The following is a 23701-nucleotide window of genomic DNA, read 5'->3' as shown; positions in this document are numbered from 1 at the left end:
CCATGATGGAAGGTCTGAGGCTGAGAATTCTAGGGGAAAAATTTATCTATTGTATAACTCATTTCTCTCCCTCCTCCTTTCCCCCCCCCCCTTTTTTCTTTTTTTCCTCTGACGGGTGAGAACCATAGTCTTATAAAAATAAATAAAAAATCTGTGCTTTCACACCTCATTTGCCATATTCACCACTGGGCCACCATTCAGTAGAAGAGGCTGATGCAAGGAGGTCAGCAAGAAGCTATTAGCAGAGTCGTCTCCTGAGATTACCTTGGTCTTATTGAGTTGGAAGTTAGCATGACAGTACTGCAAATAACTCAGCTGCAGGTTTTTTAACAGTAGCACAAATTTCCCCATAGTGTTTGTCACTTTGGAAAATTGTTCCTGGAAATGAAGTCCCAGAAATCTGGCTTTGACAGAGGACTTTCTGAGCTGTGAAGAACATGAGTACAGAAAAATGTCATACTCCCTACAGAAGAGATGATACTTTCTGAAACCTATCATAATATTTGGGAGGGTAAAATATATCCTTGTGGACTAAAAGTGAAGAAAACATTGAAATCAAAATATTAGTCAGTATTTAATGATATTTTTCTGCCATTAAAAAAGCGGTACTAACTACAGTAGTTTTTTAGTTCAGAGGATATTGCATTAAATGAGGGAAAAGATGAAGTTCAAGTTTTTATCTTACGGTAATTGTCTTGAGAAGTTCTATTAAATGCCAAGGGCTTTGATCCTTCAGATTCTTATATTTCTGCATACTGCCATCTCTCTGCAGAGTGTAGAGTGAAAAGGGCAATCTACAGTACACCTCACATACACAAGGAATGGCACAAATGACTCTGATTTATAAAGATATTTTAAAATTAATGGAAGCAATTTTACCAGAGATTGGTTTGAACTAGAAAATAGAATCAAACACATCTCCTACCAAACTTTTCTAATTTTAAATCTAGGCTTAAAACCTACACACAAACCTTGGGGATTTTAGAGTAAATTTGCATTAATTTTATCTATCTAGATACAAACTCTGCTGATTGCTCTGCTATCTGTCTGTTTGAATACTTGAACACATATAATTAAAATGTAAAGTAATTAACAGGATTGCTTGTAAAATCATTAGTTAAAATGCATTTCATAATTAATTTTGACCCAGATCTTATGTAGAGTTTCAGCAATAGAAGTCTCAACATCTTGCAATATGTCCAGCTGGCCTCGCAAGTGTGCCTCTCTAAAAATCCAAGTCTGTTTGCATATTTGTTACACTGTTTGTATTTTTAACCTGATAATATGTGAAAACAGAGCAATGAAATATGACTCTTATTTAAGGCAACTTTTCAGCAATAATAATCCAAACATCACTGAATCAGTGGGTTCCCAAACTTATTATGGCTAATTTAGGAGCCATTAAAAGTGCTAAAAGTCAATCCAATTTGTGCACCTTGAGACAGTTACATTTCAGTGTTTGAACACTGTATGAAATACACATTACTGTGAAATGTTTGAACAAAGAAATGTCAAGAACATGCATAGTATCACAATATAGATTATGAAATACAGTTTCAGAACGCCATTATACTCATAGGGCTATTAATACTTCTCCAAAAATTAACTATAGAAGCAATGGATTTCTTACAGCCCAGAATAAGACATGGACTTCTATTTTGCAGTCAGTCACAATCACACAGATTAATCCTGCTTGCCAGGTATTTGAAGCATGGACCTCTATAATTTAGTTTGGTAACCTGATGAGCTGAAGGAACAACCAGTAGTTGCTTGACATGAGTGTGTATCTACCACTTATCTCTATTCATGGCCTTTTTACCATCACACAGTTACACTGATAATATAGTAGGATAATTCACACAAAGAAGAAAATGTATAACATGGAACAAAAATATATGGTCAGGTCCAGAACACTTACAGAATTTGAGCTTATAGCCCTTAAAATTTAATAAAAATATTTTGGATAAGCTACCAACTTTGATTATTTTTGTCCTTTAAGTAAGGTGAAAATTAGCCATACTTAACTTTTTTGAGACAAGGAATTGTGATTTCCCAGTAGGATCTGCTAATGAAAAATGCAATAGAGCTAATAGGGATTGTTCAGTTCTTTCAGCTCCAAGATGTATGTAGTTCAGGAGGAGGCTTAAGAAAAGCAAGGTTTGGAACATATACTTTTTTACTTACTTTTCCCCACATCTCTAAAATGGTGTCTTTTTTATTCTGTTTATTCAGTACTTCTTAGCAAATAAATATAATAATAACAACAACAACAACAGCTGAGTTTTAAAACAACCTTAAAAGTATTAAGAATATTGCAAGTATTCTGTTGTACATAGGGTTCAATTTCAGATGCATGAAGATCATCTGTGTATTTCTTGCTTGTAAAAAATGAAAGTTACATGCATTCAAAGGGCTGAAACACAGATTATACATTACATTATCCTGTTTAAACATTTCTGTGAAGAGAACTGTAAGTTGAAGTCTAAAGTAACCTCATCTTCTATTCAGATTCCAGGCATATACAATTCGCCGTTCAGAAAATCCCCGGATCCAATGGAACTGCTGCTCCAGCAGTCAAAGCCTTTCAGCCACAGCCAGCAGCGAGTAAAGAGTCCCTTCACATATGATTTGTATGACTGGCCAACTTGTAAAAGACCTCCAACTTTCCCCACAGGAAAGCCTCTGCCACCTATTGGCAGACAGAAACCTCAGGTAACATTTTTCAGTATCTGTTTGGCAGCTTTTGTTTAAATATTTTATGGATTCTTTTCATTTATAGAACTCATGCTTGCATTCAGGATATAAGTCTTTGAAACAATCTGTCTTAAAGAAAAGTATATGTTATGTAAAAACAAGGAAATGTGATTCTCTAGTCTTTTCTTTGTAGAAAAAAAAAAAAAAGTCATGTCTGAGAGTCAGAGATCTGTTATAACTGAGTATCATCTTGATTCATCAGATGTAAAATTTTTAGGTTCCAAAAAGTTAGGGAAAATTAAAGGTAGTACGACAAATTAGTCAGTTGAAATAACTGCCTACTTTTTTTTTTTTTTTAACCTTATTTTCCATGTGGAGGTGAAAAGATATCCTCTCAGTATGGAGTAGTTCCTGCTCTTTTGCGTCCACTAGCTGTGTGTCACCTTTAATTACAAAAGTTTCTGTTCTGTATCAGTTATCAGGCTGCTTTGCTCCCTTTCTTAACTGTCATGGTCTCAATTTCATTTTCTGTTGATGTCAGTGTGTGTTGCACATAACTTTTTCCCGTCTCTTTTAAGTAATTGAGATCTCCAAGATAATGCACCGGAGTAAATGTACCACAGAATGGCAAAACAGCTTTTACCACCTTACCTAAACCCACTGGAAATACATCCCATATACACAGCAGATAGACCTTTGAGACCTGTATGTTCTTCACTTGATGGAAAGTGGATATTTTTTTCAGACATATAGCTCTTTCCAAGACATTCCTGGTACAATTACTTTTGAGACAATTAATTTTGTCTTCCGTTCTAAAGAAGTTTTCAGTTTGCCCAGTCAGATAACTTTTTTGTTTTATGTACCTCACTCAAAAACTTTATTGCCAACTTGACTTTGAAGGACTGTAATATCTTCAGAACTTCTCGTACACATCTTGGATGACGCCTTGGGCAGCCTGTTCTATGCCTACCAGCCTCTGGGGCAGTCCCTGCCCCTAATCCATAGCTGTCCCTCCCACGATGCAGTTCCATGCTGTTCCCTCTGGTCTTGTCTCTGTCACAGGGAGCAGAGCTCAGTTCTGCCCCTCTGCAGTTCCATGCTGTTCCCTCTGGTCTTGTCTCTGTCACAGGGAGCAGAGCTCAGTTCTGCCCCTCTGCTCCTTTTGATGAGCTGCAGCTGCCGTGAGGCCTCCCCTCAGCTCCTCTGCTCTGAGATGAACAAGCCATGAGACCTCTCATATCTTGCCCTCTAGATCCTTCACCACCTTCATAGCCCCCCTTTGGATGCTCTCTAATAGTTTTATGTCTTTCTTGTATTTTGGCACTCAGACCTGCACTCAGTGATAGAGGTGAGGCTGCACAACACAGAGCAGTTTGGGACAGTCCTTCCCCTCACCTGACAGCAGTGCTGGATCTGGAGCACCCTAAGGATACAATTGGCCCTTTGGACTTCTGGGTCTCACTGCTGGCTCAGGTTCAACTTGCTGTCAACCAGAATCCTCAGCTATCTTTCTGTGGGACTACTTTCCACCTTATTATCCCTGAATCTATGCATATATGTAGATTTGCCCCATCCCAGGTGCAGAATCTGGCACTTGCTTCAATCTGTTGGTGATTGCCAAGCTCTCCAATTTGTCAAGATCTCTCTGCACAACCTCTCTACCCTCAAGGTATTCAACTGCTCCTCTCAATATAGTGTCATCCACAAACTTAGTATGCATTTAAGTTCTGTGAACTGGCCCTAAAATGGAACTCTTCAGAATCCTATGGGTTTGTTTGTTTGTTTGTATGTTTTAGAAAGACAGTGGTTCTAAATAAGACCTTAACAGAACTACCATTTAACTGAAAAAATTAAGCAACAGTAATGAGCCATTAACAATATATATCTTTATTGGTATTTAACTCCTCTGAATTGACATGGCTATGTCCAAATACATTCTTAAGTCTGAGCTCCAGATAGGTTCAAACTTTGTTTGGCTATGCCATCTGCCACAAGTTACATGTGGTATATTGGTTGGATTTGTCACAGTCACACAGGCTAACACACACTCAAGAGGCTTTTCTCACCTTTGTTTCGCATCTGACTTGTCCAGAGGAGGACAAGTCAGTATCTGTGATGGGATGTGAAAGCAGAAGTAATTGGGTTAGAGCACAAGGAACAGGTGCAGATCTGCCAGAAATAGAGGTGAGTCCCACAGAGGTCCACTCTGCTTGTAATAATAAGGATCAACTTCAAATAAATTTTCCACCTTTGTCCTTCCCTCCATTTGTCCGCACACTTTGGCTGTTTAAGCTTCCTCATATAATGAGCTAATTGACTCACATTAAACCCAAGTCAAAGCATGACCCAACTGTTTAGTGATCAGGGAGTTTGAAATTGAATGTATGTTCAAAGCCAGATATATATGACATTATAGCCTTATCTTCTGGGACCAAAGGGCTATGACATTCCTTCAGCAGGATGTGACTTGTCAAATGCATTGTCTCTCAGGAAAAAGAGGAATATTTTGCATAGGTGATAATGGTACAGGAGTTGTGCTTTTTGAATAGAGAGAAGTCATAGTTTTTACAGTGATAACTCGCTCTTGCAAAACCACTTCGTTGTATATAAGGAATCTTACAAGCTTCAGTTTGGGTGTGGAATATTTTATAGATGTTTCTAAGTTCAGATGTACACACAGCAGTAGTACACATGCAGCCTTCCAGAACAAACCAGAAGAGTCCTGTTTATTTTCTGCACCTCAAAGAGGGAATTTACTATATAATACTTTAATCCTTTCAGCACCCTGGGATGTACACTGTGGGGCAGATTTTCAAAGCACAGCACATGGATTTAACTGCGCGACTCTTATTGATGTTAATGGGAGTCACACGGCTAAATCCCTGCACAACACTTTGACAATTTAGGGTTGTATTGTCTAAAGAAAGGACACTGTTTTGAGCTGATGAAACAGCTGGAAATAAAAACCCATCAGAATACATCATCCTGAAAGTTGTCCAGTGTGACAGTAAGGAATTTAATTACTAGCAATGCTTGTGTCCTAGTTCTCTCTGATAGCACCTTCTGGCACCATGCTTCTTTTTCCTGTATGCATGTGTGTCACAAGCAGGGTGAGCCACTTGTTACTCCACTGTTTATTCAGATATCTAGAAACTGTGTTGCCAATAGGGTTGGATATATTGTATAACAATTATATGTGCTTAAAACAACAAAAATTAGCTGTGTTCTACTAATTTCATTAGAACTATGAATTGAAAAAGAGTTAAAAGTTCTAAGAAACTGAAGAGAGAGAAAAAAGCTTCCTTGGACATCTGAATTGGCCCTTACATTCATGAAATATGAGTAAATTTTCTATAATGAAGAAGAAATAGAATATTCAAAAAGAATATTTTCCAAAAGCAAACATATCTGTTCTGATATTACTTGACAAAAGTTTCTTTTCTCCGTATATCCAGCTCTGCAAACATCTTACAATACTGATCACCATTTTATTAACAATTTAAAACTTATTTTATATCTCAATAGTTTCCCTAAGAATTTTAAACTTATTTTATATCTTGATCGTTACTTAATGTATTATTAGAATATTGTTTCCCAGTCGTAATGACCTTTTATAGTATTGGTTATTCGCTTACAAGCAATGAAGTTTTCATTCTGCTTTAAAAGACTCACTGTAGTCATGCTAAATGAACTTTTTCTTTTTTATGGTTTTTTTTTGTGGAGACTTTTAGAAAGTGAAATCAAGAGATTGTCTGCAATAAGTTTAAGCAATATGCTTGCTTACTTACTAGGATCTTTAAAAATATCTCCAAATCATGATGCTGTGTCTTTAAAAAGTAAAGTTCAAGTAAAAATCCATTAAGTACTTTCAAATATAGCAATCCTCCTGTCCAGCTGTGAAAAGTACTAGATGATACTTATTTGCCATTTGTGTTATTTACGGTCCATGACTTTTATGGTAACTGGTTCCTATTATTGGTTTCTATTAATGTAAAACATAAGTGAACATAAATGAGGCGTGAATCATTTCTTTTTATTAGCCCCGCAGTCTTCACTCAGTGCTTGCAGTAACTCCAGCTGTGACTTGTTAGTGATAACCTATTTAAAGAAGAATATCTTAAAGAATAAAGACTGTGATTAGGATTCTTTGTCTACTCATAGTTTCCAAAGGTTTTGCTAGTTCATTCAGGATCAGCAATGGTGAAAATAAAATAATAATTAATTAGTAACACTTCTAAATCCAGAGTTGCCTCTAATTTGTCCTGAGCATAATATAGCACTAATTGTACTCTAGGTTCTCAATGGTTATTACTAAAAGGAAGATATGGTATATGTCACTTTGATGGTTCAGGAAAGGACTTTCTCCTGCTGTTTATCTGTGCTGCTAAATGGTAGATGCTGGTATGATCACTTATTAAGCAGTGTTACCTGAGGAGGAAAGTTCTCTATGTATACATATATATATTCTCTCTCTATATAGACTTTGTGTATGTACGTATACATGAGTGTATAATATAGATGTATGCACACACATAAAATAAATAGGAGCTTTTAGGATTTTTTTTGAAACTAGCCAGATAAATGTGGAATTAGACTTTTCAAAAAGTGACTATGCAGTTACATTATAGTGGTCACTAGTTTGAATTGTATTAGAAGAATTATGTTTTAAGTCACGTATCAGGATCCCTTCCACATACTTTTATAGTTAAAATTGAAAAGAGCATGTTCTTTAAGGTGAAACATGATTTATCCTATGAAAAGATTTTCTGCCCAAGCAGAATTTAGATGAAGCTAATACTTGTATATCAGATTTTATTTCACTGGTATTTTTTTTTTTTCCAAGAAAAAAAATAAGCTCTCCTAATCAGTTCTAACAATGTATTGTTTTAAAATTATAATTATTTATTAGAACCTAAATAAATCTAGACTGCACATTTCTCAAACTCTCCATGGGGCTTTAAAGCATGTTGTCAACCTTTGTGTTATCTGTAACTCTCTATCAAAATGAACTGCTTTAATTATTTTGGAAGAAAAGTCTTGCTACACTTCCCAGGCACTCAGCCCTCTTTCATCAGTGATGTGTCATGAATAAAAGGAGCAAGTAAAAGAACTATGGCACCACAATAAAACACATTATCCTATACCTTTCAGGGGCCTTTCCGAGACACTGATGAAGTATTGCGGCAGCGCTACAAGCCTTTGGAGCCAACCTTGCGAGTGGCAGCATCATTCAGTTCACCACTAGAGAAGGCCAGAGAGGAAATGAAAAAGGAGGAATGGGGAAAATATATACATGAGAATGAGTAAGTTGTTTGTTTTTGGTTTTTATTTTCCATATATTGTTATGAGAATGTTTTCTTTATTCTGTTGCTTTCAGAAACCTTTCATGCCAGGCAAAATGAAATGTCAAACCTGACAGCTTACTAGCAAATATTCTCTGTACGTACTTCTAAATCTTTGTCCTTAGATTATAAACTCTTCAGAGCAGAGACCTTATCTTGTAATTGTGCGACTTGTACCTTCCATCTCTATGAATCAATAGAAGATCTTGCCATAATAGTACTATGTGATGCAACAGATGGGCTTAATGGGAAATAAGCAAACAAATACAAATTCCTTTTTGCCATACGTACTTTGCCGAGGAACACATACTGTTTCTGTCCTCATATTCAAGCATTTTCCAGACTATGGGAAGAGAAATGTTGCACTCTGATAAGACTCGCATTCTCTTCAAGTAGACTACCAAAACTCACTTGGAAGGGAAGGGAGCATATGATGCACGTTAGAACATGATTTTAAAATACTGTAATAACTTCTGAAGCAGTTTGTCTTTCTGAGACATAGCATTTGTAATCGCATGAGAGAAACCAGCTCGTTTTCCATACAATCCCAAATACTGATGTAATCTATCCAAAAAGATTTAAGGCTATTGCAAAAAACATTCCAGCTCTCTTCTTATTGTGATGGAACACTTTTGTCCAATCATAATAAAGCCTATTAACTCACCTGTTCTGTCTTCGTAGTTAACTAGAAACAAATGATGTTTCTCCCTTGAATTCCTGCTCTTAGCAACCCTTTGATATTTAAATATCAGAATTCTAGACAGAAAGGAATTCCTTTTCCTTGTGAGCAGCCCATGATCCACTGGTTCACTAGGATGTGATATTTTGCTGTCAGCTCCATATTGCTCATGTTAGCTTAAGGACAGGAACTTCAGTATGCTCGAATAAAATGGATTTGCACTTCTAAAATTTGATAATTAAATCTTTTCTCATATTTTCCCTAATTGAATATTAACAGTGATATTAGAAGGAGATTCAGCTTAAAAAAGAAATATCCTTGTTCAGCTACTTTTGTTCTAATTTTTTCTATTTACTAGCAAAAATAAGTCATAGTATTGATTTTGATTCCTCTTATACTAAAAACAATAGGGAAACTTTAAAACTAAAAGTGTACCTCAGCTTTCTGTTCTGTCCCGTTTGTTGTTATTCAGATTGAAGAAAAGCACCTTAATTTTCAAATCTCAGTGTAGATTTGAACTGACTTTTTTAAAACTTATTTTTAACTTATCTTACTGAAAGCTAGAAAACACTGAGTAATAATTAACCTTTATCACTCAATTAAAGTGTTCTTTTCACTGAGAAGATTTTGATTATTCATTCTAAATAAGGAGGAATTAAGTCCTTCACTTATGAGAATGAATATATGTTCTCCGGTCCTTATTTGATAAGATTTACCTCTGAGGTCATTATGTGGCCAGTTTGAAGTCTTATCTTGAAATATTTATTTTTCTTTCTTTCTGCTAAGTGAATCATTAAGGCTTTAAACTTGTACAGTTCAAATCTGGACATGCCAACTTTGACAGATATCAGTTGATCAGCAGTCTTTATTTACCTTATGGGTAAAGAAGCGTTTAGTGCCATCCTTAATGCGCAGAAGCAGTAATTCTCAGCTTCATGCACACTAAATGTATAGTGGATTATACATTTTCAGGCTGTGATTATTTCCGTTTGTGCTTCAGATTCAACCAACCACGCAAGGGTCACATCTGTAACCTTGAAAAGGTGATGACAGAGCTGCAGGTCATCATCAGGACTAACACTCACTAGTAATGCCGCAGCTGCTGTGTGGTATGGTGGTCTCCAGGGAGGAGTCAACAAAGGGTTACTCAGATTCTACAGTAATCCTTTTCTCAGCAGTGTCTATTATGAATTGACAAATTTCTTGTCTCTTTCTATGTAATTGTGTACTTTGGGACTGTATTTCTTCCTGGTTGTGCTTCCTATGCTTATCATTCTTATATTTTAGAAAATGAGGGAAAGAGCAGAGGAACTGTGTGACTTTTGTGGAAAAGCTTGTGTTTGCATATAAGAAGAAACAGAGACCTTGTTCTTTATTTTTCAAGAATGAATATTGGTGTTTTATAGATGTTATATCAGGCAACACAGAATTCCCACCATGTTTTGTTTAAAACAAACAAAAAAAGCTCTGAAAACACTTTATACATTTGTCTTTAAACATTTCAAGGTCTGAAAAACTTCTTGCTTCTGAGAAATGCAGGAATAATTGAGAAGGCTTTGGGAGAGGTTCAGGTAGGCAGCAGCAGTGCAAATGCCAAATAAATGCATAGATTTTGTGTATGTTTGCAGCAACTGCTGGATTTTACTATTTTTTACTGAACGAGCAACTGGGCAATCTAACCTAATAAGGATGATTCCCTTTTCGTGCGTAATTGAAGTCGTTACTGCCTTATTGTGCTATTTTTCATACAAATGAAGTGATTTCCCTCTCCACTTGGAGAGGAATGACAATTGGACTCCTTTGGGATGACCACTTAATAAACTAGTGTCTAGTTTGAGACACCAAGTGCCGGATCCAGCATATTTAGGTCACTGAGCATGAAAAGTTCTTTACTCTGTCGTGTGCAGCAATGTACAGGCCTAATTTTCCGGAGAACAGAAATGTAAATTATTTTCATTAATTTTGTCAAAATGTGTCTCAGATAATATGCCTCATGATCCAAAGTATACTATTAAATATCTTTATGAAGTCCGCATACATCAGAATGAGTTGCAGCGTGGTGATAGAATAAGGGTACGCCAGTGATAACCAAGGTTGAGGCTTCCTGATTTATTGTTGGCTGCTGGTGTGACAGGCAAGTCACCTCACTGCTGGCTCTCTGTGCTCAGAGCTGTACTAAAGGCAGCCACACCAGTCCTGAACACAAGGATTCACTTGTGTGCAGCAGAATGCAATGTTTGCACACCGTGTCTCACACTTGTTTTCAGCAAGACACTTTCTTTGAAAACTAGCATAGGTGCTTTTGTGCTACACAGTGACGTGCTCAAAGATGTACTTGAAGGCATCAGTGTCAAAATGTGCACAGCAATAAAGGTAATAAAAATATAAGAAAACAAGTTACTCTTATTTGATAAAATTTTAAGATTTTTAAAAAATCTTATTTTTATGCTTTTAAGTTCTTTCACTCTATTTCTGACATAGCTGCAGTGAAAATGGCCACTATGTTTTGTGTCATGTAGATATGACACATTTGAAAACTTTGTTCAAATTATGCTTAGTTTTTCATATGCTTTGCAACTTCAGCAATCTGCATATTTTCCGGACTGTTATTGTATTATGATAAACAGGGATTATCATATATTTTCAGATAATGTTTTCTTAACAATTCAACTTCTATTTGTAACTCTTCCATTTATTTTAATTACTAGCACAGTGTGCAACATTTATTAATCAGCAGAGTCTTTTTAAGTTAAACTACTAAATTAGCTAACCCCATTAACACAGAATACTCCAAACAAGCAGTAATAGGAGAGGTAGTTACTGTGCAAATCGTATTATACATGCGGGTGCTCTAGGGCACAGTTAAGCATGATTACCCTCTTTTGATCCAGTATTCCTCTGCTTCTTCCAGCTAATTTCCAGTGGAAATTTACAAAGTAGCGCCTTCATTTTTCCATCTTAATTTTTCTAATGAAGTTCTAGCACTTTATAACACTGGGGATGCAGATTAATAAGTCTGTATAATTAAGAAGTTCTGGAATTTACTACAGAAGAGATCTCTTTTACTTCCTACATGAACTAGACAGTGCTTTTCTTCGTCACTGTACAGTATGGCTGGCATGGGCTAAATAAGGAGAGAGACAAAGGACTCTTAGATTTTCTCCTATTAGGATGAAGATGACTGATAGTTTGTTGAAAAAGTACCCATATGTATGTAGCACATAACTACAGCCAAGATTTGTAACAACGCATCCAAAAGAAGTTTGTCTTGCAAAAATGCTGTGCTGATCTTCTTAGATTCACTAAGTAAAATATGCTACATACAAAACTTTGATTTTTAATGTACACTCATTATGAACTACATAATGGCAGCTCTGTTGCCATTGTTTTGCTGTGGGAAACCATTGTGCTTTTTTTTGCTTTGTTCACCAAACATAAAGATGAAGAGTGTTGGCTTAGAGCAATGACTTCAGGTAAAAGCTGAAGCTGAAAACTTGAAATTCATTACATATTTCATTTTAAAAACAAACAAAAGAGGGGTGGGGAGGGATAAGAGTCACAGCTTCCAGATGGTTTGTTTGGAGCTAATTGTTCATGGTCGTTACAATCAGAGGGAGCTTCTTTTCATCTGTGTTAGGTCAAGGCAACATGAGGCATCTGTAGCTTCTCGAGCAGCCTGTTCCAAGTTCTCATCACCCTCACAGTGAAGACTTTTTCCCTAATTTCTGATCTAAATCTACTCTCTTCTAGTTTAAAAGTGTTACTTCTTGTCCTGTGAAAGCATTCCCTGACAAATCCTCCCTCTTGTTTGCCCTGCTGCACAGGAAGCTTTCTCTCTTGGACTGCCACAGATACTAGAGTCCATATCTGCTGCCACTTCTCTCAACTTGGTCAGGCTAACTAGAAAGCCTTCAGCATTTAAGAAGCCTCTTTCATCTCCTGTCTAAACAGAGGGATATTGGAACAGGAGACAGGGAAAGAAGAAAAAATAAGTGAAGAGAAGCAGGAAGAAAGAGCATGAGGGGGGAAAAATATATAGAAAGGAAGAATTAGATTAAATTAGTGGCAGCCTAGTGATACGGAACAGAATGAATGAAGGGACTGGGGAAAAAAGCAAGTTTTATTTTTATTAACAGATATTTAAACTATTTTTTGAAATGTAAATGTATACCACGAACTACTGTCAAGTCTAGGATTGCCTACTAATTCAAGGCTTCTAGGTCTTTTTTCTTGCTAATTCAGTCCAACAGATTGTGGTCCTGGAAAAACTGCAACTGACCTTTGTTACTAGTGACAGTGCCAGCTGTGGTCCTGGTCCTCTCTCAGTTTTTTGTTTATATAATAATGCTATTTGCAGAACCCAAGGTAGTTTCTCCTTTTGATTCCCTCTCTTTCACCTTGTATTTTCTGTATTTTTTGGTACATCTCATTTAAGCTTTTGTGATGGACAAAATGAAATCACTTTTTCTTTTTTTATTTACTTCTTTGGAGAAAACTCACCTCATGTTAAATCAGGAAATTTTAGAAAGGCTCAGCTTATGTTGACTATGCCTTGTGGCATAACATGACATCAACATGGAATTTAATTATTCTTTCATCCTGCTACTCTTTTTTACTCTGTCTTTTTTTACTGAAACCCTTCAAGAGCTTCTGTATTTACATTTAAGTGAGAAGAATAGCTGAAATCCAGATATAAGAATCCTACTCAAGTGAACTTCTTATGGTAGAGTCTACTGTGGTCTGAATTTGAACAGTTCATAATGTGTATTTGGATTTTTTTTCTCCTTCTTTCACTCTATTCTATCACATTCAAAGCACAAAGTTGGGGAAAAAACTCTGTTAGGTGTATATATACAGCTACAGAACAGAATGACATTACTGAATTTTATTACAGAGCTTTTACTTTTTTACTATAATTATTGGTTTCAGTGCTATAATGACTTCCATGTAACTCTCATTAATTTGGTTATCTACTTAACACACACATACAAGAATGTTTTAATGTTATTTTATTTACTTATTCACATAGAATGATTTTTGCTTGCTTTAAACAGACATTGAATTTGCAAACATCTTTTCTTGTAGCTTGATACTTGTCCCTGACAGCATCTGCTTACATAGCTCTGACCTGAAATTTTCACAGTCAGATGTTGTAACTTTATTTCTACCACATTCAAAGATGAAACAGTGGTAATCTCCATTCAGGCTGCTGTTTATGAAAGAATGATATGTAAGTGACATTTCGACTCTAAACATTGCTTATTATTGAGCAAGAAGTGATCATACAGAACAAAAAATTAAAAATTACTGCTTCATGCCATCATATCCCATTATATCTTTATTATTCTTTCATTTCAATTTTAGCACTCTTTTATTGTTCAATGTTAAGAAAAAATAAGTTTTAACTTTTTTTCTCAACCGCAGACATATATTATGGGTTGATTTACTTCAGTTAGTGGTCTTAGAAAAGATATGCAGTAGAATGTGTAAGATTATGTTTGCGCTAAGTTGCGTGTAGAGTACACGGTTAGTTGTGTACTTACAGTCCTGAAATGTTAAAATATAAGTATAGATATTTGTTTGGAATCATGGTAGAGCATACAGAGTTTGAAATGAAGATAATGCCTCCTCTATTTTGTGATATTCCAATGATGCCACCATCATTTCCAATGCATTGAAACATATTCAGCTGCACACGTAGTTTCTATGTCATCATCTCCTGATTCATCTGGATGAGTTGATCAAAATGTGACAGCTGTGCATGGCCATCTGGAACATGGCTTGTCTTTCATGTTACTGTTTCCATTGCCGAAACACACCACCCAGTGTGTGTTTCTTCACTGAAGGAAGTGATCTTCACTGAGCTCACATCCACTCTTTGGTGTCATTCATCATTGATGAATGTCAAGGGGTGCCATTTTTTCCATGTAGAGGAGTTCAGTCACACCCCTTTGTTTGATATGCTCTTGCATGTCAGACACCATTTTGTCAGGCTGCCCCTCTGCTGCCATCTGTCCCATGGCAACAAAATGTTGTGAAACATTGTGAAAAATGTGGTGGGAGGGTTCAACCTCTCCTGCCATACCACCAGTATCTGTTTCTGACATTGTGGGCCAAGATCATAAATAGGAAACATTACTTTCAGAGCAGCCCTAGTGGATTACTCTGAGTACTGGTCTGATAATAAATAAATAAAAAAATAAAAATAGTCCGCAGTGCAGTCAAGCCCTCCACATTGGAAATGCTATAGGGAAAACTAGCATCATTATTGTTTTCCTTTACTTTATCTTCTACATATATATATATTTTTACTGCCATATTTTGTATAAATTTTACTGATGCAGTATTCATATTGAATTATGAATGTTATGGCTCAACTAAATTCTATGCATATATAGGCAAATCCCTAAACTGCTAGCCTTGTCTTCTCAGCTATCCAATCCCCTGAGAAAGCCAATTTCCTTTCATGTCTGAACAAAAGAAAAATGTACTATTAAAATGCAATTCAGAAGTGATAAAAACTGCAAGTGGAGCAGCCGGCTCACAGCACCTTGGATGTATTCTGTGGGACACTGGGGCCGCATTAATTTTTGTGTGCTTGTGATGTCCATCCCATGTGCAAATTAGCATTACAAGTACCATAATCTGTCTTATGTGAGAGTGTCCTTTCCCAGGAGTATACACATGCTACTACAGATTTGTATAATTTAAAAGTCTGCTAACTCAGTGTTTTTCTCATGCTAACTTTACATAATATTTTTTGTGCTACTTGATAGAGTAAATTGCTACAACTAGTAAAATTGCAAAATAGTTTATTTTTCTGAAGTGGAATTTAAATACAACAGCAAAGAAACAAACACAACAAGCCCACCCAAACAGTTTCTGATGGATTATTTAGTGAAAATAATTTTCTTAGTCTGTATCAGCCAAGAGACAGAAAGTTTTTATTATCCCTCTCTTTATGAAAATTTGACTATCTAACTCTTGTAGGGAGTCTATATACTGAAATGATTTCAACTACTGAAAAGATTTTAATTAATTACACATGCAGCAGATAAAGTGGTGCTTTAAGCTCCTGAAACAGGTATTTCTAACTTAATGATTCTTTTGCTCTTCTAAAGAACACTCGTTGTTGTTTACTATACCAGCAATGAAGAGCTTCCTTCATGGGATTTTTCTTTGTGTGAAAATGTACCTGTTTGTTCTCTTTCTTGCAAACTAATATAGAGAGGTGAAACTAAGATACCTTTGTAGGATCTCTTTCATATCTTTTATATATGAAGTGTCCTTTACCTTCCTTCGCATCATTTACTGTGGGTCCAATCCTGAACACTTGTCCATGAGATTAGGGGTGTCTGAAAACCTCTTATATGTCCAAAGCGGGTAGCTGGAATTTCACTGTACTGTGGCAGTATGCAAGAAGAGAATTCACACTTGGTATGATCAAAGACAAAAAAATCAAGCTCCAAAAGACCACTTCAGAGTAAAGTATACAATTTGCAAATTTAAAAGAAACCATTGATTTACCTTGTGTTTTGCCAATATGTGAATATCGATAGTATTATCTATACGTTTTCATTCCAACAAACTAGACTACAGTATGTTTTACTTTAACAGCTGCCAAAGGATTCATTTTCTGTTTTGATATACAGAAGGGGTTCTTTCTGGTTCTGTTTAGATTTGACTTATACTTAAATTGCTGACATCTTGAAATTTTTCCATCCTAATGGAACAATCAAGTAGAGGTTGTGTTGTGTGTCTTTTGGACTACACAGCTTGTAAGATGAATGCAAGGCTCTCTACTTGCGCATGGTCTGTGCTTTCCACTGACTTGTGGCATGGACTGCATTGCCTGTATCAAGAAGCAGTCCAGTAATAAAAGTCATATGCTGTTGAAGATCAATAGCTCTTTGTTCCAATTTTCTTTTTAAAAAGCAGTTATAAGAAAAATTTCTGTAATATTTTTCACAGTACTGGGGTTGGGAGGGTGCTACTTCAGGAATTTAGTGTGGGAAATATAAGGAATGCATGTCCACACAGTATCCTAATTCACTGATACTTGATTTACATAAATTCTGTGGCATTCAGAGTACTATGTAGTAATTTTAAAATATTCTTAAATTTCAGATTTTTGCCATTTTCTTCGTATCATAGAAATAAGAAATATGAACTGTCAATTCATGCATCAGAAAAAAAAGGCAATGAAACTTATGGAGTTAAGCATTTCCGAGAGGTGCAGCCTAATAAGTGGATAGCAGGAAAGGTAAGTCACTGCAAAAGTTAAAGAACGGCTTACTTTTTAAAGAAAGTTATTGTATGTGATGGTACCTAATCCTGAGATAATCAAATGCAATATTTCTAGCATGTTATAAAATCACACTGAGCTATTGTGATGAGATATCAAGCTTCCTCAGCACTCTGGTAAGTTAAATCTGAGGAAATTCAACACATCTCCCATCTACTATATATGGTTTTAAGAGCATGCTTAAGTACATATCCGGTTGTATCAATTTTGTAGTTTTGCTGTTTCTGTGTTGCCTTTCTTTCTTCATTTAAGATATAATACATATATTTACTTTTACACATAAAGAGAAACCTTTAGAAAATTATGGGAAAAGTACACCAAAAACATTATATTGCATGTATTCTTCAAAAAATAGTACAAGTGAATGAAAAATTATTTTTGTTTTAAGATGGCTCCTTCGTCAGAAACATCTCATATATATTCAGTTTTGTGGTGCTATAAGAAATAGTTCTGCTCTGAACTTTCAATGTTATATAAATTATTTTCAGTGCTTGAAACCAAATACAGTATGAGATTTCAAAAGTCCGAAAAGTTCCATCGCTTACCAAGCATGATACAGAAAAAAGGAACACTGAACAATTGCTTCTTACCTGTTTTTCAGATACTTAGCAACTTTAGGAAACCAAAGGTTCAGAACTTCTGTATCTTCACAGTAGGCTTATACAAAAAACAGGAAAGGATTTGTTTTTTTAGATCATGTGTCAATTCCTGCAAAACCAAACACTCTCTCTGAAACGATATGAAAAAGGAATTACATCGTTAGGATAGTACAATTGTATAGAATTAGTGAAAAAAGATGAAAATGAGCCAAAACAGCACTCTAACATGTTTATTGATGTGTTTGTATTACGATTTTTTTTCATTAGATATCATAATCACATTATAATTTCCCTGTATAAGAAAGATATGCATCTGGCAGATCAGTTCTAGCACAAGGCCTCAAAGATGATAATGTGGAACATCTTTTATATAAGAAGAGGCTAAGAGAGCTGGAACTCTTCTGTTTGGAGATTATCAGGGGCATCTCACTATTGTGTTTAAATTCCTAGTGGGAAGGAATTAAGAAGATGGAACAAAATTCTTAGTACTATCTAGTGAGTCCATGCTGTGAGCATAGACAAACACTAGCACACATTGTCTATGGGGTTTTAGAAATTGCTTTCATTTCATTGGAGATGTTCAAAATACAAATGTGGGCCAACAGCTCACTTTCAATATAAGTAATTCTGAGAGTTTTTAAGATGTGATTACTTACTTCCTAGGAACTAACTTATCCTTGTAAATATATAATAAGTTCCAAGGAAATTTAGTTTGAGACCAATTAGTGGAGGATGGACTTGATTGGAGTCCAACTGTATGAGTATTACACATCTGTAAAACAGTATAAAGATTTGTTGGTCATACTTATCTTATAATTTAAAGATTCTCTCTCTTCCAGTCCTTTGCAGTTCTTGATCAGACTGAAATGACAATATAAAAAAATGTATTATGTATATTATATAAATTATGGGACTTATCTGATATCACTGAACTGACTTCTGATCTTGGATATATTTCAACCAAAATCTCTGGAGATGTATAGCTGTATGTGTTAACTCAACATGACAAACAGCCTTCCAGCTCCCATTTTTAATCAAAATTAACCTTCATTTCGGAATTTTGCTTAACAATTCATCTGTTTAATGCAGCCATTATGGGAGGTTTCCGTGAGATTATATATATTTTAATACATTATTACACACTGAATAACTGATAAGTGCCAGGATGTATGTTCTACTTCTTAAAGTGGTATGGTAGATAAATCTTTCTTATCATTGCTGATAAGAAAAAGTGTGGTGTAATTTCTTCCAGGGAGGCAGTTCTGTGGTTAGTGGGTCAATAACCTGATTCTTCTGATTTGCTGAAGTATTATTTGATACTAATTGCCTTTTTAAAAATTGTGTATTAAAAAGGTTTTCTGTGTGTCCATGCACATGTTCTGGTTGTATTTCCTTCAGATTTTTTTGTATATATAAGCGTCTTAATTCAAGTTACAGGATTAGTATGCAAATTATATAATTACTTCAGAAGCAAAATGAGCAACAATGAAAAGTAGTGCCTTGCAATACTTCCTCTGGTATACTTCCACTTAGCTTCCAAAAATCTTACTGTGCTAAGGGAAAACTAGTTCTGTTATTCAATAAAAACTAAAAAAGTTAAGAAATGTAGTGATGATTTACTTCTAGAGGGGGAGGAGAATGTTTTTATCCAGTTGTAAACTACTATATAAGTAAAAATGCATTCGTATTTTTAAAGTTGAAACAATGTATGTCTAAATACCTTGGATCACTTTTGATTTATGTGTGAGAAATACCAATATAAAAAAAAATTACCAGTCACTGTGAGTTTAATCTACAGTGATAGGTCCCAAAATAGCTGGACAGTCAGGGGATCAAATACACTAACTATAATCTTTCAGTTGTCAAAACACTCACATATGTTCATATTTACTGAAGCAGAAATGATGGCTTACAGCCTTTAATTGGTATTGGAGTTAGTTTGTGTATGCATTTTTGAAAACTGACTTAAATGACAGCATTAAATGTTTTCTTATTTAGAAAATTCAGGATGTGATGTTTGAAGACATTCTTTGCTGAAATTCTCTTTCCTCTGATGCCTTATTAGCGTTGAATTACAGTACAACTGCATCACTGTTTCATTATTTGCAGAGGCATTTTGGCCCTAAACAGAATTTTATTATCTACAAAGCATAAAAATATCCAGTACTGCAAGGAATTAATTTAGAGAACCTAAGCATATTGCACAGAACATAAAGTTGACCTTTACCGTCTACAGCTTTTGGAATGGAGTGGGATGTGGAACACATCATAGATTTAATGTGGCACAACGCTGTCTGCAGAAACTTGGGTGGGACTGTGACTGCCTGCCCATTGCACCCGATGATTGAATCTGCTGTCACCAGCATCCTGATAATAATGAACATTCAGCTTAACGACCGTGATTATGATTATCATAATTGATGTGCAAGTGCAGTGTGTGGGGATCATTACAGCTGAACTGTACAGCAGAGAAACATGCCTTAGTTATGGATAATTTTACTTTTATGCATTGATTGGGATAAAATATGCCTTTCAAGTTCAACAGGCCAGTGTAATATAATTTTAGGAAGCCTTCTACATGTATGAATTGATGATTATGAGCTTCCTGCAAAACAGTCATTCTGCCTGTTTGTTTTGAATTGTTTCATTCCATTAATAATGGGAAATAATTAAACAATTAGATGTTGAGTGGAAATCACTTATAGAGTACTGCCAGCATTAATCAAATATCAAGCTGAAATATTTCTGATTGTGATGGCCTTGCATAGGCTAGGAAAAACAGCACTTGTATTGCACCACCAACAAAATTCTAGTTATGTTGGAGCAGTAGAAACTGGGCTGTAGTCAACATCAATATCGTTTTCATGCTGTATTGTGTAACCATTAGAGCAAACCATAGTTGTTGGCTATATAAATGGTATAGCTTCCACCTCTGTCACCAGAGGCAGAGCTAAATGAATTAAGCTAAAAGCTTAATTCAGTCAGTGTGGATAAAAGCACAAAGCACAACCAGCAGTTTCCGTCTATTTTGCTGGATAGTGATTGCCAACAGCCGAGATTAGGTGGAGTTGCAGAAGTATTCCATTCAGTCATATAATGACTTGTAGATGGACTTCAAGCTCAAGGTTATAAAATGAATGTTAGGACATTAGTATAATGATAGGTATTTCACTGATTTACAGAAGGTATAAATTCTTCCTCTTTGTTCAATAACTGGCAGAAGTGTCCTATTTCATAGTCTCATAGTCATAGTCTCGTGCGGGTTGGAAGGGACCTTAGAGATCATCGAGTCCAACCCCCCGGATTCGAGCCTCTGTTCTGCAGAGCGACACTTCTACCACTTGCGCCACAGGGGGATTTGGGATAACAGAGGTAACAGATCACAGAAAAAAAGTCTAACCTGCTTTCTACCATAAGGAAGATTGCAAGAATCAGGTCTCCATGAGTGTTTCAACTGTTTACTGAGTTTTGAGTTTCAGTGATGAAAAAGAAAACTTGAGTGTTGAGGAAATCCATGCTATTTTGTATGACGTCTGTTGCTTCTGGAACTTTGATAGTTTCAGTTGTTTTCATTGTTACTTGTGATATAGAACAAGTTAAGCAGCATTTTAAGTTTCACCTATGCAGGAGGAGATGGCCTGAAAATCTCAAAAGTGAGCAGGACTTTTCTACGCACATGACTTCTCTATGTAATATTGTATTATAATATTATAATATATACATATACTACAATTATACTATTGTTTTCCACCTCTTCCTACACTGAAATTTATCTAAATCTCACTATAACTTGACTTTTCTTAGCCTGGCAGCAATTATATTTGAGTTAATGTATGTGATTTTTTTTGATCAGAGAAAAAAAAAAAAAAAAGTACACAAGCATATTTTCTAACAGAGAGTAGTATCCCTGAGGAATATGAATCTGTTCTATCAGCCTTATTAAATATTTTGAAAATTTAAACACCATACTTACAAGTATGCTCTGTAAGATAAGTTTTTAATATACATGAGGTAGGACATTCTGAGTATCAGTTTCTTAGTTTCTCCAGTGCAATTGCAATGTGTTTTCCTAAGCAATGTAAAGCTGACATAATGTGGCAGCTAGAAGTGGCTCTCTTATAGGGGAATTATTAGGTGATCTGTAAGAGTTTGCGTTTTACACTACTGATTTCTTCATGAGCCATGTCAGGGATAAGGGTTATTCAAAAAGTGTTGCACTCTAGCAGTCTCTGGCCAGTGCCTGTGTAATTATTACTGCAAGTGTAACTTCATGGATCTATTCAAATGTTTCAGATGAACCCTTAGCATGAGTTATCCTGGTGGTTGAGAAACTTAACATGAGCCAGCAGTGTGCTCTTGCAGCCTGGAAAGCAAATGGTATCCTGGCCCCATTAGAAGAGGGGTGGCCAGCAGGGACGGGGAGGTGATTGTCCCTCTCTACTCTGCGCTCCTGAGGCCCCATTTGGAGTACTGTGTCCAAGTCTGGGGCCCCAGTACAAGAAAGACAGGAAGCTGCTGGCGAGGGTCCAGAAAAGGGCCACAAAGATGATCAGAGGGCTGGAGCACCTCTCCTACCAAGTCAGGCTGAGGTAGCTGAGTTTGTTTAGCCCAGTTGAGCTGTGGGCTGACCTTATTGCAGCCTTCCAGAGCCTAAACAGGAGGGGAACCAACTATTCACAAGAGTAGATAATAGCAGGACAAGGGGAAATGGTTTTAAGTTGAAGGAGGGAAGATTTAGGTTGGATATCATCTGGGATATTCTTTACCAGTAGAGTGGTGAGGTGCTGGAACAGGATGCATGCAGGGGTTGTGGATGCCCCATTCTTGGAGGCAAAAAGTGAAATCTCTTTCAAAAGATTCATCCATTCAGTCTTCTAGGAAAGAAAAACAGAATTTCAAGTTGTGATTGTTGACATAATGATTTTTTGAGATTACTTGACCAATGCTATATTTACAGAAATACATCTTATTATAAAGATCCCTTTCAGAATTCTCATTTTAAAAGTTTCTTTGTGGGGTTTTTTCTCATTTGAGAAACATTCTTCAGGTCACTGCTACTGTGCTGCCCTTAAAAAACTACTCATTGCATAGTGCAAATGATTATTAAGTATCAGCCATCTCTGAAATTACTTTCTTAAGAGGGAAAGGAAAGCTAAAATTATGAAGCAAATTAAAAGATACCCAATGGCTGCTGTTTAGCTAAATATAAAAAAGGCTGGAAAGAAAAGCTGGAAAAGCAAAGGTTGCTGATGACTTACAGGGTATGATTTTGAAGGAATAATACAAAGTGGTGACTGGGATAAGTCAAACCATTCAGTTGCTTATTTGCATAAGAAAAGATACTGTCACGACTCTTCTAATCAAATCCATTCTAGTAGTTATTTGTCGGTAACTAGTTAAATATTTTATAAAACCCGATTTTCAGTCCTGTGATTTCTCAATGGGAAAATGCAGTCCCTTGATGATGATCCAAGGCTTTGAAGAATAAATTGATTCGAAAGAGAAAATTAGATGGTACTTATTATACTGTCTAACTAGCAATCCAGTGTCATTTGTCTGTAGGATGATAAATGTCTGGCTTTGCCTACCTTGTTCATTTAATAATGCAACTTGCATGTTTGTAGTATAGAAAGAAAATCTTGCCTTTTAGTAAGTTAAATTTAACCAATATTTTTTGAGGGAGGTAGATGTATATATTTAAATTCCCACTTTATGCATTGCTCAAACATTTTAAGAGGTCTCATTTAATGAGGAAAAGAAAAGCTTTACTAATAGAGTATCTTGCCTAGTTTTGTCAGTGCACACTCAGTGGACCTTACAGCAATTTGTGGCAGAACTTTAGGTCCAAAAGCAAAAACAAAAAACCCACCTGTAAGTGGAACTGGAAACACTAGTGTTTGTTTACAAAGTATTTAATTGATGTTAGTTTTAGATCTTTGATACTGTTATATTATTTGATTTACTAGAATTGAAAATCCTCTCACTAAACTGGGAGGTGTTTGGCCTTACCTTTTGGTGACAGTTTTGCAGGGTCTGTTCAGTATTCTTGGAATTAAGATTTGTTCATAAATTCACCAAAGAC

The 23701-nt window shown here is 35.8% G+C and overlaps 1 protein-coding gene across 1 annotated transcript in view; it reads left to right on the top strand.

The window, feature by feature from the left end:
- The window catches only part of SPATA17 (spermatogenesis associated 17), an 82902-nt gene that overhangs the window by 45268 nt on the left and 13933 nt on the right, over positions 1-23701 (top strand). The window contains exons 7-9 of the mRNA XM_015857265.2: positions 2509-2712; positions 7846-7997; positions 16843-16978. Of these exons, the coding sequence (XP_015712751.1) occupies positions 2509-2712; positions 7846-7997; positions 16843-16978 (492 nt within the window). The remainder of the gene's footprint in view (positions 1-2508; positions 2713-7845; positions 7998-16842; positions 16979-23701) is intronic.

The sequence above is a fragment of the Coturnix japonica genome, chromosome 3 (assembly GCF_001577835.2).
Source record: "Coturnix japonica isolate 7356 chromosome 3, Coturnix japonica 2.1, whole genome shotgun sequence".
Taxonomy (NCBI): Eukaryota; Metazoa; Chordata; class Aves; order Galliformes; family Phasianidae; genus Coturnix; species Coturnix japonica.
The sequence above is the reverse complement of the archived record's forward strand: the minus strand, read 5'-3'. Positions and strand labels throughout refer to the sequence as shown.